This window comes from Sturnus vulgaris, chromosome 1 (assembly GCF_052056855.1).
Source record: "Sturnus vulgaris isolate bStuVul1 chromosome 1, bStuVul1.hap1, whole genome shotgun sequence".
NCBI lineage: Eukaryota > Metazoa > Chordata > Aves > Passeriformes > Sturnidae > Sturnus > Sturnus vulgaris.
In genome coordinates this window covers 74,543,966-74,562,499 of record NC_142243.1, presented here as the reverse complement: position 1 = coordinate 74,562,499, position 18,534 = coordinate 74,543,966, and the positions used below count along the sequence as shown (strand labels likewise).

Below are 18,534 nucleotides of genomic sequence, written 5' to 3'. Positions count from 1 at the left end.
TAGGTTCTCTCAGCAGCCTGTTCCAGTTCTTGACAACCCTTTCCATGAATAATTCTTTTCCTAATATTTAATCTAAACCTCCTGTGTTGAGCAACTCAGTTTGCTTCCTTCAGAATAATCAGTTACATTAAAACTGCAAAGTCTGATATTTTGCTCAGCAAAGTAATGTTTGAGTACTCAAAATATTATCAGCTTCATTTATGAAAGTGAAGTTATTGTCAAAGTGAAGTTATGAAGAAAATGTCTTCTTTTGAAAGTGTTTCTCTCTATACTTGATGTCCCTATAAATTACCCACACAATCTATAGAGAATTATTTTGATAAGGCTTTTAATTATATGATTTTTGTAATGTATCTTCATAAATGCATTATTTAACAGAAATTTATTTTGAGGGGGTCACGTTTCTCAGTGCCTCATTGATCCTGAAAGTGCAGATGTTTTATTCAGTTGTGGAAAATTTAGTTTGAATTGTAGAACATGGTATGTTGTGAGCAATGTGACGGGACACACAAGAGATTTTCTGCAAGGAAATTGGCGTCATAAATTTGGACCTGTAAGTTGTCAAAATGAAGTTATTGAGCTCTTTTAAATTGTGCCACCAAAATGTCATTCTTAAATCAGCAAACTGGTCTCAACCTGCAATTGTGTGCACTTTTTTACTTGGTTAAATTTTGGACTTAAATCAAATGAAAAACGCTTTTTTTGTCAATAACCACAGCTTGTGTTATATGTAAAACAAAAATCCCCAAACAAAACCAAAACTCTTAACACTGCCTGTTCCTGCTTCTATATTCTCACAAGTTAACATCAAGTGGGAGAATAAAGGGATGCCCTCAACAAATCAAGTCCAGGATGTGTTGAGGTACAAATGGATCACTTTCAGAAATAAAAGCCAGGGAGAGGTGGAGGACAGTCAGATGCTTAAGCTTGATTTCATTTGTGCAAGCACAACCTCTGTAGTTGGAAACCAAAGCTAACATGAATTTTGGCAGCAGCCATCATGGGGCTGTCTTACAGGACAGGAGGAAATAGGGTCAATGTTTGAAAAATTTCTCTAATATATTAGGCACAAACAGTCTTTTCTTTAATGTCAGTCAGGACCAGTGTAGCTTTTTTTCACCAGCTTATTTATCGTGGCAGGTTAAAGGAAATTCCCAGCCTGGGTTTCAGCCTTAGGCTTGTCTGTGTCTCTTGCAACCCACTGGACAACAGTGACTCATGAGGTCTACAAAACAGCACTGGCTGTTCTTCCAGCACCTCAGAAAGTGAATGACAGCTCATTTTAAAAATACATTTGGGCCTTGCAGCTGCTATTCTTTCCTTCCTCTTGTCTCCTTTCTTTTTCCCCTTCTCTCCTCTCTGCCAACTCTGTCCTTGCCATCTCCTGCTGCTGCTTTTTTATGCCTGTCTCTGCCTCCAGAAAGACTTCTCTACAGCCAAAGTGCAGTGGTTTTCTTGGCATTCACACATTGCTTCTCCAACTCCAGTAATGTTGTCAAGCCTCGCTCACTTGGAAATGATGCTCTGGGGCAATTCAGTGTGTTTTCTGTACTACGTGTGATGTTTGGGCGTGTCAACAAGGGAGAAGGGGAAACCACACGGGGGTAAAGTAAATATGACAGCACCTGACCTCATCTCCCAGTGTCATGTTTGTGAATTGGATAACTGTCTATCTTTAGGAATAGAGATGAGACCTGATAAAAGAGTTAGGCCCATGTACACCAGAATTTTGAGTGATGGTAATGAACACTTTCCTCTTAATGTTTACCATTTTTTTGTTTTTCCTTGTTCAATCCCCAGGTGCATGGCATTGTTCGTCGGTCCAGTTCTTTTAATACAGGCCGGATTGAACATCTCTATAAGAACCCCCAGGCTCACATTGAAGGAAGTAAGACTTTGCTTTTGTATTTAACGTGGTATATGTTGTATTTATTCTGGGCTGTGTGTTTGGTGGAGAAAGATCCCTGGGAACAGGAAGGGAATTGAGTTTTCTTCTGCTAAATGTTACCTAGCTGCTCCATCTCAGAAAGAAAAATGACCATTTTTCTCTGAAGATGTGGCATGAAATATGGATACTCTTGAGTTTTTAAAAGTGGAAAATATGAGAAGGACCCAGGAAAGCACTTTGTGTTGTGTAGAAATGCTGCCACGGTTCAGAAATAGCTGGGCAGTAGCAGTTAGAAAATGGCTGGGCCTGGAAAATGCCATGTGAAGTTAAAAATACTGAGATTTCAGAATAAGTAAATATGGAGTTTTTTGTGGTAGTTATCTTAAGTGCTCCACTTGTGTTTCCTCATGAGCTCCATGGTGTCTGCTGGAGGTGAAAGTTTGGAAAGAGCCTGTATGAGAGCATGAATAAGACATGATCAGTTCTTATTGATGACAGGAAGAATTAATCTTTGGATGGGCCCTCTGAATTCTTGCATCCAAGGAAGGGAGTACCTGCTTTACCTGAATGAAAGGCATTGCTCTTGGAAATTTCCTGACAATTTTCTGTATTCTCTGTTACCAATGATTATCTGGAAAGTTGAAATTATTATCTTTAGTAATGGCAAAAAATTGTTTATTTTATCTTAAAAGAAGTTAATTGGTCTCTTAATGAGAAACAGCTCAAACATTGCATGGCTCCAGTTCAGCAGAAGTGTTGAACACTTTAACAAGAACACAGTTCTCCATGCTCTGACTATTTTGTGGAGTTGTGCAAGCTGTCCTAAGCAGTGCAGTTTAAGGTGGTGTTAACAAGTATCTCCATGGTGTAAAAAAATCACATCTTTGAAGTCTCCTTCATGTCATGGTTAAACAGAGCCTAATTTTATCAAGTTTAATATATTGTGCAACTTATACATTTCCTTTGGTCTTTGCTTGTAGTTTTTATTTCAGAAATGTTTAATTTCTGACATAGCATTGCTCTGATTAGTTGCTACTTACTGTAGACGGCTCATTAAAGTATCTGATTAAGAGAGGGGTAGAATTGAACAAAATATCTTTGTGAAGAATACTCAAACCTGTGTTTTTCTGTCAAGAACAATGTAAGAACTGTTTCCCATGACTTGCATTCTTGGGTCACAAAGTAGAATGAAGAAAATTAAATCAGACAGGAACCTGTGCATTGTGAGGACCATCTTGTGGTTAAGAAAAGTGATTTGAGAAGACAATGTAGATCACAACAAATGCACATAGAAACATTCAAGGAAAGAGATGGAAGGAAGAAAAGAGAAAGTAGACATGAATATTTTTCACTTCTTATCTCATTTTCCTGTAACTGAAGAATGTAACCATATGAACGGGAGGAGAAGGAATTGAACTTGGAATCTCAGGAAAGGCTGCTCCATGGAAATTGTTTGAAAACAATGGGTTTCCAGGCAGTGCTGGAGGAAGCAATAGTGGTTGATGTGAGGAAACTCCAATTTTATCTTTGCCATGTGTGCTTTTCTCATGAGGAATCGATTGCATGTTGCAAGACAGTGCTTTTCATAGACAGTGAACCTCTTTGTATGAAAAAGTAGGGAGCACAGGAAGGAAGACAAGGTGCATCCTAGAGCAAGGCCACCAGCTGTTGCTTGCTAAGGAGGTTAATATGGATAATATTACTAAAGCCCAAAGGTTCTGACATTTGATCTGCATTTGTGGATCTGTGCACCAAATACACCCCATTTTCTATTAAGTCTTTCCACTTAGCTTTTCACTCTTGAAACACCCTCTTTTTTATGGGTCAGGAGGAAATATAGCTTCGTTCTCTGCTCTCCTTCAGAAAGGCCATTTGGACCAGAAGCTTTGAAGACTTGATGGTGGACCAAAATAAACACTCTCCTTGAGAGCATTACATTTATGGTAATGGTGGGCTGGTGTCTTGTTTCCTGGGTCAGCCAAGCTGGCAGCCCACCTTCCCCTGAAACTATTTTCTGGCCTTGGGGTTGTGGCAGGACTGCATGTCTTTGGTGTAGGATGAGGAACAGGCTCTGACACCTCTTTCCTGCCTAGTATTACCTGTTAGCCACAGCTTTAGCTGGGTCTGAAGTCTCTTCAGAATGAATGTCCTTTTCAACTGATGTGGATGTGAAAAGAAATTTCTAGAATGTACCATGGCTGTATTACTTCATCAACCTGAAGAACCTCATGCACCTGTTTTATGGGAATGTACAGGGCTGAACATGTCAGAACTGTGTGATCTGTTAACTTACTTGCTGTTTTATACATTAAAAAAGAAGACAAAAAAAGAAGTGAAATCAGCGTAAATAATAACAAACTTTATGTATCCATCTTAGCAGCAGTTAAAAATGTACTGTGGATTCATATCTCTAGTAATAAGCCTGGTATGTCAGGACTAAAAAAAAAAAAAATACCAACTTAAGGTCATAAACATCAAATGAAAATCTATATAAATATGGCAAGTAAATATAAACAGCTAATTCATCATAGTTACAACTTTGTATTGGAAAGATCTGTAAATAGCAGTGTGGTTGTTTGATTTTTTTCAATTTTATTTCAAATAAGACCTAAAAGGAGATCTGATTTGTGGATTTTACTTTTGCAATATCTTCTTGAGTCTGAAAACAAGGACAACTTGGTAAACCATTGCAACTTCCTCTTTAAAATTTGACATGAGCTGGTTTCATGCTCTTACCTACTTTTTTACTCAAAATTTAGAAAGAAACTCAAGTCTGAAAAGGATAATTAATGTCTGTATCTAACCAATTTTGAGATTTTGATGCATAGTATCACAAACCATGTTTTACTGACAGTTAAATTGTTCTCTTAAATTCCCTTCCAGTGTGCATCTGTATTTTTTTTAAATGGACAAGCAATAATAACAAATGCAGCAGGTTGTGCTTTAATGTTATCTAAATGCTCATCTAGTAGAACTTTAGACATTTTTGTTGTGTTGTGAAATTAGTCACAGTGCGAAACTGAAATGCATGCAACATTTTGGGGAAGAGAAAAAAGCCATTGAAGTTAGAAGTTATTAAAACATTTATGAGTGAAAGATAGATTGGAAGCCCAAACTAAAAAATGCCCTATTTTTGTGACTGGCGTTCTATATCTGACATTGAACTTATTTGTACAACATGGGAAAATAAAGTGTAAGCTATTAAACAAATGATATAAATGTTGCTAGATAAATAAGATTATTGAAAAAATAATCTGAAATGCTATTCATTACTCCTATGGGGAAATGTATTTTGTGGTTAAAGCAGGGGAGAAAAAAACCAAGCAAAACCAAGTTTAGCTGGTGATCTCTTGACTTTTTCCAATAAATGTTTACTCAGATCTTGACCTGAAATAGGATATGGACCAAGAATGCAATCTTGTTCCAAGATTAAAGTGTATTAACTCTGTGTTCTTAAACTCTGAAGACATGAAGCTGCACTATGGAGATCTCACAGACAGCACCTGCCTGGTGAAGATCATTAATGAAGTCAAACCTTCTGAGATTTACAATCTGGGAGCTCAGAGCCATGTCAAGGTGAGTAAACTTCTCTAGCACTGAGAATTGTGAATGGGTGGTGGTGGTGGTGTTGGTATATTACCTTGGTGATTTTAGACTGCAGCATTTATAAGCGTTTTAACAACTGTTAATGTCATTGGGTAAACACTGCCTTCAGTCAAGACAGTCATGTTTGCTGCGATGCTAAATTACTGCATGTCAGAAGAATAGAGCTTAAATCGTCGTTGTCAACAAAATCTGTATGTTTAAAAATCTGTTTTTTCTGCCACGTGAAACAACTTTTGCTGTAGACTTTGCTGCAAATCAGTCCTAGCTGAGAAATTATGCAGTGTTCTTAGACCAAGCAGTACTTAAAAGAAAATTATTTGGTTGGTTTAAAATCATTACATATATCAGAATGCATCATTTCTATAAAGTCTACTCCTATACCAGTTTTCATGCAGGTGATACTCTTTGAAATACTGACCTACAAACAGAGAAAACAGCCCTGTTACTACCTGCAGTATTACAACACTTTTGGGCTTTTGGTTACAAAAAATCAAGTTAGAGAAACTGGAATAAAAAGGGGTCATTAAAAACTAGTAATTTGACCCTGACAAATACTGCTGCATCAAAAGGATGGAAAATTAAAAGTAGAGGCAATAACTTTGTGGTTTACGTTTATTAACCTACACTGCTGTAAAAGCTCAGTTTACTAACAAGTGGCCACTATTTACTTGCAAAATCCTCATTCATGCCTCGTGATTACAAGCTGAAGCAGATGTCCAGGTAGCAAGTTGTCATTAAAATAAATTGTACGTCAGTCATATGTCCTGTCCTTATTGTGTGCAATGTGTAAGCATTCTAAAGTAATAATATTCCCTGGCTTCTCTTGAGGTGAGAAGTGAAGGAGTATTTAAGCCTCCTGAAAATGAGTTTTGCTTTAGTTTTCTAAGTAAGTTTTCCCAGAGAAAGCAGTGTGTGTTGTTCCTCTCACTGTAGCCCTTGAAACACAGCAAGAGGAAATCACATTGAAAGACTGCAGTTATTGACAACACACACCAGAATACAGACACGAAATGAGAATAATTCTGCTTTTAATTTGCTTGCATGATTGAATTAACTGTGTTAACATGGGTCTGGTTTATTAGCTCACATACAGCAGAATAACAATAGGGCTATATGAGTCCAAGAGCAGAAGATGGTCCAGAAGATAACTGAACTGCTGCTTTGCAGAGTGAAATCTGAGCCAGCAAATTATGCTGGGTATTTGCAGTCCACAGCTAGGTGTCCCAGCATCCCTTTTCTTGAACTGGTTCACTGTGTAGCAATCTCTGTGGGAATTACCTGTCCCACTTAATTTGGGACTAGAACGTTAGTACCAAGCTATGATCTCCAGGTGCCTGCTGCAGCTGCAACACCTTGGTCACAGCACTGGGAGGCATGAAGGGGTGATAGTGGTGCTTGTGCTGCTGCTATAGATTCTGAGATGATTCTGCCATGAGTTATGGGAAGGGTTATTTCTCAAATGTCTCACTGCATGATTAGCTCAGTTGATTGGAGCATGGGGCTAATAATGCCAAGGTTGTGGGTTTGATTCCCATATGGGCCATTCACTTAAGAGTTGGACTTGATGCTTCTAGGTCCCTTCCAGCTCAGACCACTCTGTGATTCTGAGCTAATGCAAATCTGGTGCTGACTCTTGGCTTTTGGAAATCTCATGTCCTAATGTCCTGGAGGACAATGAAAATGGCTCTATTAGAAGCTGACCTGGATGCAGCAGGCTGATACTTAGGCAATGTTAGCAGTCCTATGGGAAGTCTAGATGAACTTCTTCAAGGCCTGCTTGCTTCCTAGCATCTCCAGTAGTACTTCTGCTGTTGCAATTGAGGAGAGAAGGTAAGCACCCTGAGTCTGTTGACTGAGGTGGTCGGGCAGCTTTACTATGTTGTTAGTAGAACTTAAAAACAGTCTAAGAGTGCTTAGCATTTTAAAACAATTCCCAGTGTTGAAAGAGAGACAGTAGAACGTGGCCATCTGTTCAGGTGAATGTCTTCACCAGACACCTAAACAGCTGTTAGCATTGGACTGTGGTTATATAAACTTACTGGGTCTGCTTGTGTGCATCATGTTTGGGGAAGGAGGGAAAAGAACTTCTAATCTTAGCTTGCTTCACATTCTGGTCACTTTGAACCGGTGACGTCTTCAGGATTTTTTTGGTGGTGTTTGTATTGGCTTGTGTTTATGCAGAATAAAGTTTTCTATCACTCTCACTTCCAGTTAGTTTATGTGAGCCATGCTGAAATGAAGGAAAATAAAATCATAGGAAGTTGGTCTGGTTTCCTGTAGGAAACCAATGAAGATGAAATTGGTTCTTGGAATGAACCCACAGTAGTCTGGGAAATACTGTCAGAGAAGACGTTTTTCTGACTCATAAATAGTGAGGACTGTGACTCATAAAGTAGGTCACTGTGAGGCTGATCTGATCTTGTACGTGGAAGAAAGTGAGAGAAGACTGAAACTTGTTCCTTATTAAAAACAGTAAACTTAACAGAATGATATCATCAGTAGGAACAAATTATCCAGTGTGCATTCCTGTCTGTTTTGGTGACAAACAGGGATTAGCTCTGTGCACTGTGGCTTCACCATGGGATGCTCAGAAAACAGTAGCACATTCACTTCATGGCTACTAAATAAACAGTTCAGCCTCATTTTCTCTATCCAGTCTTTATATGTCCTCTTCCTTTAAATTGTAGTTCTCTGGGAATCTGGTGAGCCGACCATGTTTTGTTTTGCATTTAATTTGATTTTATGGGCGTTTACAGTATATTGATTCTGAATAATGTATAGCAGCATGCAGATAGCTTAATCCAAATTCTGTTATCCATAACTCTATATTCATCTCCCTCTGAATGTCTTCAAAATCAATTATCCAAATGTAGGTTGCCTAAAATGATGTAAATGTCTCTTTTTGCAGAGTCTTTCAGAGGAGGCACACACGAAGATATAAAGCTGTAACTATTTTTTCTTGAAGGACAGATGATCACATCAGTATTTGACCACACTGTAAAAGTTTGTTTGTTTTGGGTTATACTGAGCTAATGAAGCTGGCAAGTATTTTTTGACAAATTTCGGAATCTAAAAGGCAGTGTAACCTCAGTAAAAGATACACTGAAAAAGTTTCAAGTGCTAAAAGCAAGGTATCTGAGCAGTTAAACTCTGGGCTGGATTTATGGCTTGCTGTCCTAGTAGTATTAAATAGCCTGGCCCAATTTAGCTGTAATGCATAGGTCTTCAGAGCCCAGGGAGGAAAATCCCAATTTATGCAAAAGCCTGTGCTCATCCATGTCTCTTGCTGCGTCCTGAACCTGTAGTTGGATGCAGGTTGGTGGGAAAATGGAATATCTACAGAGAGGGGAATCTTGAAGTAGATAAGCAAAAGTTTACATTATATAATTCCAACAGAGTTGCAGGAAAGTTGAAGGTCAGAAGGGACCTCTGGAGAGAGTCTAGTCCAACCCCGTTACTCAAAGTGGAGTTATCTAGATCAGGTTACAAAGAACTTTGTTCAGTCCAGTGTTAAGCAGGAAGGAGACCCCACAACCTCCCTGAGCAACGTGTTTCCTCACCTGTTTACTCTTACAGTAAAAAACCAGCACACACCACCATAAATTTTCATATTTTTAAATGGTATGTTTCCTCTATTCAGGAAATTATTGACCATTGCCTCACCTCCTCTTGCTTTATACCACTGAGAAGAGTCTGCCTTAATCATCCTTTTCCATTCTGTTCTCAGATAAAACATCAGGGAGATCACCCTCTGAGCCTTCTTCAGGCAAAACAACCCCAGCTCTTTCAGCTTCTCTTTGTGGGCTAAGACTATCACTGACCAGTTCTTCCTTGACTGTAAGAATTGTCTGTTCACAGCATTTCTCCCTGTGAACTGTTCAGTCACCCATGTCAGGTTATCAATGCCCTCCAGAAGCCTTCTGGCTTGCACCTGTTATCCCCATAACAGATAGCAGGATGGTAAACTTCACCCATGAGGAGCAGGGTATATGAGAACGAGCTTTCTTAGCTTACCTGAAAAAAGTGTTACTGCATCACATTGTCAAGCCTGTTTGCATCCCCAGACTCCTTGCAGTCTGAGGTATATGACCATATGGGAAAGAGGCCATCTTTTTCATTGCCTATCACAGTCTTCTATGGAATGCTTCTTCCTGCAGTTGTAATTGTGGTTGTGATGATTGCTGGGGGGAGGAGACGGTGCTGTGCAACTTCGTAGTGAAGAAGGTAGTGTTTGGGTCATGGCATGGAAGCTGGCATCCTCCTGTTTAGTACACAAGTTAACCTGATAACTAAAACTATATATTGCTCACTTTATCCTGCAGGTTTTATCAGTGATGTCGTAGGGGCAGTACTCTTCCCCCATTGCTTTTCTATCTATGCAGGTAGTATAGCTGAAAGTCATCTCTGACAAAGTCTTTGTTGGAGAGGATGGTGTTGTTCTGAGGCAGTTTCACACGAAGAAGACACTTTCACTGCACGTGCACAGTGAGTGCTTAGCTATGAGGAAAGTCAAGGCACTAAATAACTTAGCATGGAACTGAGTACTGAAGTCTCCTGATTGCAGAGCTCTGGCATCCTTTTAAAGTCTCATGCTGTTCAATAGCCAGGTTTGGGAGTGTGCATTCCTTACAGAAAAAGCTCTCTATTAAAGCTCCTGATGTTGGAAACTCTTTGGTTTGGATTTCCTTAGTTCTAAGTATCTCAGTAACACTGAAGCAAAATAGCTCCTTATGATTGCTGTCATTGTAATTTGATGTATTAATTCTGAAAATAATTCCTTTGCACTGGAGATATGTTTTAGTAGTATGGTCCATTAAACAGGAATACTCCTCTCTAATTTGTTGGATGGGTTTTTTTTATCACACATAAATATCATGAACAAGTAAATCTTAATGATGCTATTTCTGTTTTTACGTGCTAGCTGTATGTACACAGTTTGGTTCTGATCCTGCAATCCTTTCTCATGGCAAAAACTGGTGGTTATTGTTGGGCACTTCGACTTTTTAAACATTTTTTTCATTAATACAATATTCCTTATATGAAACTGTAGGCTAAATAAATCAAATAATTAATTGTAAAGCTTTCCCAGTATTCGGCTAGTTGCAAGGCTTATAATTGCCTTATTCATGGATTATGTACTGTAGCTTGTGGTTCTTATAATTCAGTATGCTGTTTTATTGTTGTATGAGCTTTAAGCTTCTTATGAACGTCACAGAAGCACACAGCCTCTGAGGAAACAAATGTATTTTTGGTATGTTCTATAGGAGAAAGATTTTGGCTGTTCAGTGTAACAAGATCTAGTCTAGTTAATTTTCAAGAATATTAGCAGTACTATGAAGAGATGTAGTACAACTTATTCATAGGAAAAAACACGCCTAACAGACTTCAATTTTATGTCATTAGAGAATTTTATAGCTATGCTTTATAGAATGTTATGGTCTCAATATGATATCAAATACCTTCTAATTTAGTGTGTGTGGCTGTTCAATTTGTTAGCTGAAAGTTGAATTTCCAAACCTGATTTTTGCTATCAGGCTATAAATGTAGAGCCTTCTGCCCTAGCATGCCCCTGATGGGTGTAGGAGCCCGCTGTGGTTCTGGGGTGTGCTCAGTCCTGTCAGTCTCCTGTCATCTGTTTACTGGTGGTGGCAGCTCATAACACCAGCTTTGGGAACACAACCTCACTGGGAAATTGTTGTGCTAACAAGCAAATACTGTATTTGTACAGGGCTTTAGATGGTGGGTTCTTGGTCCTTAGCCAGGACAATTAGGCTCTCTGCTGTAAATAAAAAGGAATAAAAACTAGCTGGGCTACCTTCTATCCTGCTTTTGCTCATGTTGGTATTACCCATCTTGTGAGGTGCTGAACTGTCTTCATTTAGCTCAGCACACCCTTTTAATTGCTTCAGCTTCAGACTGTTGCAGTTGTTCAGATGCTTTCCTGAGTTTTGTGCAGGATGCTGTGTCCTTGTGAGATGGAGTGCACCAGAGGGCAGAGTAAGCCTCTCAAGTGATTCCTTTTGAATGCTTATATGTGTGTTGGTTTGCTGTGTGTACCCTAAACTCTTTACCTAATCTAATTCCTTTTGAGTGTTTTAGGTAGCTTTACACTTGAAATATTTTGGGCAATGCTTTTCATATAATATGTGCAGTACCTGTTCAAACAGATTCTGTGTGGCCTGGAAGAAAAGATAATTCCAGTAATAGTTAGCAATTGGAGTTATATATGTCTCTTCACTTGGTCCGCTAAATATTTATGGCAACTTTATACAATCCTGTAATTGCAGCTTATATTGTCAGACTACATAGGTTTAAAAGCAAGTGTTAGTAAAGAACTTAGTGCAACTATTAATTTTATTAAACAGATTAACTTTAATAGTTAACTATATGTATTATAGCTGCAAAGGCTATGAATACATAAAAAGAACAATGAAATAATGCACCCAGTGGTAATAATATTTATTAGCAAATACGAGCATTAACAAATTGCTCCCCAAACCAAGTACTATTTATGTTAATACCAATTAGAAAATTAAGGCATTATGTTTATGGGTATATTTTAACTACTGTTAAATTATGTATGTTATGAGAAGAACTCTTTTGACTTCTGCTGCAGAAGGTATTGCCTCTGTGCTGCCCTATTCCACATCTCTCATTTTCTCCTTACCTGTGCCCTCCCTACAGCAACAAAGCCCCTCCTGTTCTCCCTACTCTTGCTCTGAACTAAGGTGTTCATTCCTTCTCTATAGAAAAGTACACGAGAGTTCATATGCTTTTTGGAGACCACAGTGACATTATTCATAATTCCTGTGAAACGCTTGCACTTTTTTAGTCTTTCATTTTGTTGTTTTATCTTATGAATCGTTTCCAGGGTAAACGCTGCAACACATTCCTACAAATATGTTACTTAAGTGTATTGGGAAAGCAGCCACGTAAAAAAAAAAAAAAAAAAAAAGTAGTACTTAATCAGAGATGTGAAAAGGACCAGACTGAGCCCTCAGACAGGACCTTCCAGTATGGTTTAGTATTTAAAGAGCAGCATGTACACTGTCGTGGATCTGTAATTGAAGATTACAGATGCCTTTGGAGTTTTTTTTGTGGCTTCAGTGGGTGTCTCTTGCATGATATTTTACAAACGCAAACTGCGGACTTCTTTCAGCTGCTGTTCTTGTTTTGTGCAGTCGCACACAAAGCAGGCTGAATGCTGTGATGAATGAAGTGGTGTTTATCTTTGTGACCCTGATGACGGGTAAAGTACCACCTCCTTCATCTCATGCTTTGTGTGTGGTTTCTACTTTGAGGCTCTGTGATTTTACTTCCTAACTGACTTCTGAATTTTAAGTCTGGTGTAGTGAAGGGGGACAGCTGGTGAATCCATGTTCATTCAGTGCCATGGCCCCAGTTCTGTCTGGATACCTGCTGAAGTCAAACCCTCAATGAGCTCTACTGCTGTATAATTAAATTGCAAATTTTAAAATAATTGCATTAAAGTATATTTTATTTAGAGTTGGCCTATAAATGGAATTTTGTTAACTTGGATTCCCTTTTTGGAAAAGAGTGGTATATCATATAATTGTGCTTTTGTTTGCAATAACCAAATCTCTGCTGTTATTGTAGCTATTTATTTTTTTAGTACAAAAGTAATTGCTGAAGTGGTTTCTGCTTCTGGGCATGAGCGGGGAGGAATGATCAAAAGCTTCCCTGAGAGTTCTCTTCTAACAGTTGCTGCAAGGGAAGAGAAAGGTGGGGGAAAGGGAAGGCAAAACCAGCTGTGGCATTCACAGCGTCGTATTTCTTGTGTCAAATAGATGGCAGCAGAGCGTTGTACACAATGGAGCAGCTCCATCCTGGAATGGGAATGGGGGGGAATGACACTTCAAGCTGACTTGTATCAACTGCAGCCTTGAAAGACTTGTCGTTTGGCGTAAAATAGGGAAGAAAGCTACTATTGATAGTGCAGGCGCAGAGAGGATGAAGAAGGGTATGAGATGCTATAAAGTACTGAATTTCTGGAGTAGTCCCAGGTGGCAAAACTTAATCTTTTAAGGTATGTCATCCACTCATGCAACATGATTGAAATCAGCTAACATAATATGCATGTCAAAATAAAGAGACAGAAAGAAAAAGAAAGTATTCACAAGTTGCAACTGAAAGTGATATACAGCTGCCTTGGGGTACTGTAGGAGTTGGCCAGAAAGCCTATGTTTTATTTAAGTGAGTTAGAGAAAGGAAATGTCAGTCCTCAATCAGGCAAGCATTCTTTGGTAAGGTTTACTTAAATGTCAGCATTCTTAGGAAAAGAGCTGCAGTCTGTTCTGCTCTGATCCCCAAAATTAGATTTGCTATTAAAATGGGTCAAACTGCAGATCTGTCCCTAGAAGTGTTTGATTAATAAAACTAGACCAGGGTTTTTGCTTAGTATTTATTAAGTACAAAATTAATGGCTGCAAAATAGCTGCAGTCATCGTAGGCATTAACATATTTTGTTGTATGCTCATCTACATCTAAAATTTTGGAGTAGGGCAATCCCAAAATAAAAGGTGGAATTGAAGGCTTTGATGTCAATGATTGCTCAAGCCCTCAGATTTTAATCTATTTTATCATAGAGAAAGATAGAAAAGAAGTTGAGAAGTTATTAGTAGTATAGTATGACGTGTAGAAATTGTGTCAAGGATAGAAAAGTCAATATGGGGTGCTATTTTATTTTGTAATATACTTTATTTCTCTTACAGCTCTGAGTGCAACCATCCTGGCTGAGCATTAGCTTTACTGATTATATTTATGATAGACCTCGTTAAGTTACTTTCTGTAAATGTGCTTTTTAACCCAGCTGCCTGAAAAACTGTTGCAGCAACTTGGGGATATCTGGCAGGTTTCTGTTTTGATAAGAACTTGTTTCTCATATAATTACATTTCTTTTCCCCTGATTTGATATTTTAGTGATCCATCCACCCTCTTCATCAAGCTATTAGGAAACCCAAACCACCATGTAATTTATTTTTTACGGGTTTAAAGAAAATTATATTTGACTCACTTTGAAGTGTTCTAGCTGCTGCAGTTTACTGATACTGGAGGCTAACACAGGTCTGCAAGAGTGGTGGTGATTTTCAGTATCGTTGATCATACCTTGTGGAAAGTGTTAGTATAATTGCTCTGACTTCTGGAGCTTTTTCATTGTGCTTAAATTACTGCTCATGCAGATGAATGAGCGTGTCTGTGTGTGTGTTTTGGTTTTTTTATTAATTTGCTTATTTTATTATTATTTAATTTCTTGCAGTGGCAATTTTTCTTAAAATCTAGGCATAACAATTATATGCAATATCTGCTATATGAACATGGATCAAGCTATGAAATTAACGAAATGCTTGTGATTTTTTTAGATGAGTAACAATATGAAGCTATTTTAATACATTTTTTCTTTTGCTAAGTATTGAATCTGCTATATAATTTAATTTTTTTTTCCTTGTGTCTCTGCACATGCTTCCATGGAGTCGTATTAAATTCTTGGAAGAAATAACATGGTTGTGTTTTTATATTTTTACAAACCATTTACTAAATTGATGTTCTGAACACTAGAAATGGGAGCAATGAAAAAATCCGTGACTACTCAGTGGTACATGCATTGCACTGATTGTCTTGATGAATTAGGTTGGCAGAACAAATGCTAACTTTTTAAAATAAGCAGTTCCAAAACTCTCTCGGTAATTCTTCTTGAGGCTAAATGCTACAGACTGCTATTGAAGCCAAACCTCATTGAAGTGTTTGCAAGGGGTTTGCTGAGGAGGGAGGGTTGTTGTTGTCTCTTGCCACTTTTCTATTGAGGCAAGGATATTAGCTTGAATGACATCATTTAATTTTCTCAATTTTGAAATGGTGTATTTGCATAACAAAGCAGTATTTCTTTTTTTTTTCCTTTAGTTTCATTAGAACTGCCGGGGTGTATGTGTGTGTGCATGTTTCCAGTCTTCTTGCTGAGTAATGCTAGATTTGTTCTTTGTTCTGTGTAAGTTTGGCTTTGTGGTTTATGCAACTTTAAAAATGTATGTATATCCTCTCGACTTCCTTCATCTGTGGATGAAATAGACTGTGTGTCTTAAAGCTTCTTGGTGTTACAGACATGCAAAACAAGAGAAATAAAGTACTTTCTGCGGTTAAAAAATGGTGTAATTTATTTTCTTAGTGTGTAAAACAGCATTGAAAAAACCTAAATCACACAAAACATTTCTATGAAAGAGCTGTTGCAGTGAGACGTGCACAATCAAACTCACAGAACCCCTATGATTTAGAATGGCTATGTGGCCAGAAGTGACAGAACAGAGATTAATTCCACTGTTACAATAGACCATGGGCACAAATTTCGATTTTTTTTTTCCTTGAGCATTTTAGAAATTGAAGGAGAAGGAAACATTATTTGTTTATAAGTTCCAGAACCATATTGAGACTTTTTTTTTCCTGCTACTTCATTTTTGTCAATAAATGTTGCTGTTAGAAAAAAGTGAAAGTTGTCATTTTGGGATGTTTAGGATCTCTTGGTGGTGTGTTATTTTTTATTTTTATAGCAAACAACATGAGAGAACCTGTACAGAATATTGTATCTTAACTGAGTGTGTCTTGAGAATGAGATGATTGTTTGCTTTGTAAACAGTACACGTCTGGTATTTATTGATAATCCATCGGAATTAAGAATCAGAATGGTTTAAATACTGTTGCTGCAGTTTAATCTTATTGTGATGATGCTGTGTTACGTTTTATTAGGCAATAAACAGATATTCAGGAAATTTCTTGGTTTTCTTTAGAGGCTGAGGAACTGTAACATAGGAACTTAGCCCTGCTTGTGCAAAACACTCAGATCTGGAGAGAGAACATTTTGACATGCGTTTGCGCTCTAACATGCAACTTGTTTTTTAGAGGTTAAGTATGTTTTATGTAATAGCTGATTATTTGGAAAAAGCTTAATTAAAAAAAAAATCCAGTACTGTCTGCCTTTTACATTAAGAGCCCCCCAATTTCAATTAGTCTTTATCGCTCCAACTTTTTGAAATGGAGCTGTGCTGAGCATCTTTGGTGATAGACTTGGATTCCAAAAGACTGGCTAGAGCAACAGGATTAGTCTGGTGGTTTATCTTCCTAACTATGCATACTAGCTTTCCATTACCCTATTTTTCATTAAGTATTTACCAAATATATTGGCTAGCATAATTGAATTGTGAATGTTTGAACTGCATTTTTCCTGTAAGTATGTGATGCTGAGAAATAACATTTTAATTTTAGCCAGACATTCTTGCATAATGTTTCTTCATGGTGATGCAATTTCACTGGCATAGCATCAGAACAAAGACTACAGCATCAAACAAGGATGTAAAAACAAATTAAAGGATGCTAGAAGCTTTAAGCACTGCTTTAAAGATTTTAATATGCTTAATATTCCTGAATTTTTTTTAAGCTCTGTGTGTGTTTGTGTAACAAGCTGTGAGTTCTGTGGAGCTTTTCTAATTTTATATTGGTGTAATATTTTTCCTTTGACTTGTTTCTAGAACTCCACTGTGGCAAAGAGCATCCACCAGAAATGATGTATTTTAATTACAAGGCATATGCAACCTATGTATTTAGTTAGCTGGGCAGTAAAATTTAATTGCAAGGCTCAAAAAATGCTCCTGAAAACACTGCATACATTCAGCATAGCTACGTTTTTGGAGCTAGTAAAAGATTCAGTTAGTTTGCTAAATCCACATTATCTAAAATCCCAATTCCACGGAAAAAAATAGAATAAAATTTGTGTTGTGTAAAGGATAATATAAGATGCTTTTTTTTTTTGTGATACTGATCCATACTGTTGTGTCTTCCATGTCTAAACTTGAATTACAGTAGCAGTCTTTGCAATTTTATCTGAAATAGAAAGGTATATAATTTTTTCTGCAGATTTCAAAAGCTATAACTTAATTGAAACAATACATTATGTAAATAGCTGATAAATGAGAGTTCTTTTCAAAAGTACTATGCAAGGAATTCTTTAAAACACTTCAAGTTTGTTTTGTCTGGGTTTTTTTTCATTTACTAGATGTTCCTGAAACTGGTTGCAGTACTTTTAACGGGGAAAAAAAAATGGGACTGATTGACTTGTCACGAGGTGTGATCTGAAGGCGACTCACATCACTGGCAGAGATTCTTTATAGTGCTTGGGAACATTTCATGCTTGCAGGTTTTTGTTACTGTACTCTGATACTTGGATTTTGTTCAGCTATTTCTAGGTGTTGTGCATTTTGATTTTGTCACTTTTAGATGAACCATTGCTGAATGCTTCCAGTGAATGGCTGCATTTCATAAGGCTACTGTACATGTTTCTGCATTATATTTTTTTAATAGTTGATAATGATAAAGAATATGTATTGGAAATTTGGACTGTAAATGCTGAGTGTTAATTATGATTTAAAAGAATGTCATACAAGTCAGTTGAAGACAACTTTGGGTGGTTTTTGGAGAATTGCATACTGTTAACTGTGTTTAAATTGTATAAGTAGTTTATTACTTTTAATTCTTTGCCTTACATTTGTGGTTAAGGTACTGAACTAGAATTCCTCTATAAATATTAGTGTAGGGTATTCTTTGTTTTTACTGAATAAGTAAAAGCAAATTATTTGAACTTTCTCTCCAATGCTTCAGTTTAAAATAAATAATTAAAAATCTGACGATTAACATCAAGTCATATTGAAGTCAAAATTTCCCAATAATGACATTAAACTGATCAATATAAGTTATTTATGATAGTATCAGTGTGGAGTTAGCAATCTAGGAACAGTGATATTGTTGCAATTTAATGGTTGAAAAATCCATGTAACAGTATCTAGTATGAAAACCTGTCCTCATTCACGAGGCAATTTTTCCATTGATTCAGTGGTTTCCTTAATAAAGCTGAAATATTTTTAATCCATGAATGGTTTGCCTTAAAACAAAAGAATTTGGGGGGAGGGGAAGCAAAAGCAAGTGTAATATAATGAGACCCGTTGATAAAACAGAATTGCCTGCAATATATTATCCTTTCT

General features: G+C 37.3%; 1 protein-coding gene across 1 annotated transcript in view; it reads left to right on the top strand.

Annotated features, from left to right (window-relative positions):
• Positions 1–18,534, top strand: part of GMDS (GDP-mannose 4,6-dehydratase) — a 404,327-nt gene that overhangs the window by 62,526 nt on the left and 323,267 nt on the right. Inside the window, exons 3-4 of the mRNA XM_014872447.2 lie at positions 1,801–1,888; positions 5,355–5,464. Of these exons, the coding sequence (XP_014727933.1) occupies positions 1,801–1,888; positions 5,355–5,464 (198 nt within the window). The remainder of the gene's footprint in view (positions 1–1,800; positions 1,889–5,354; positions 5,465–18,534) is intronic.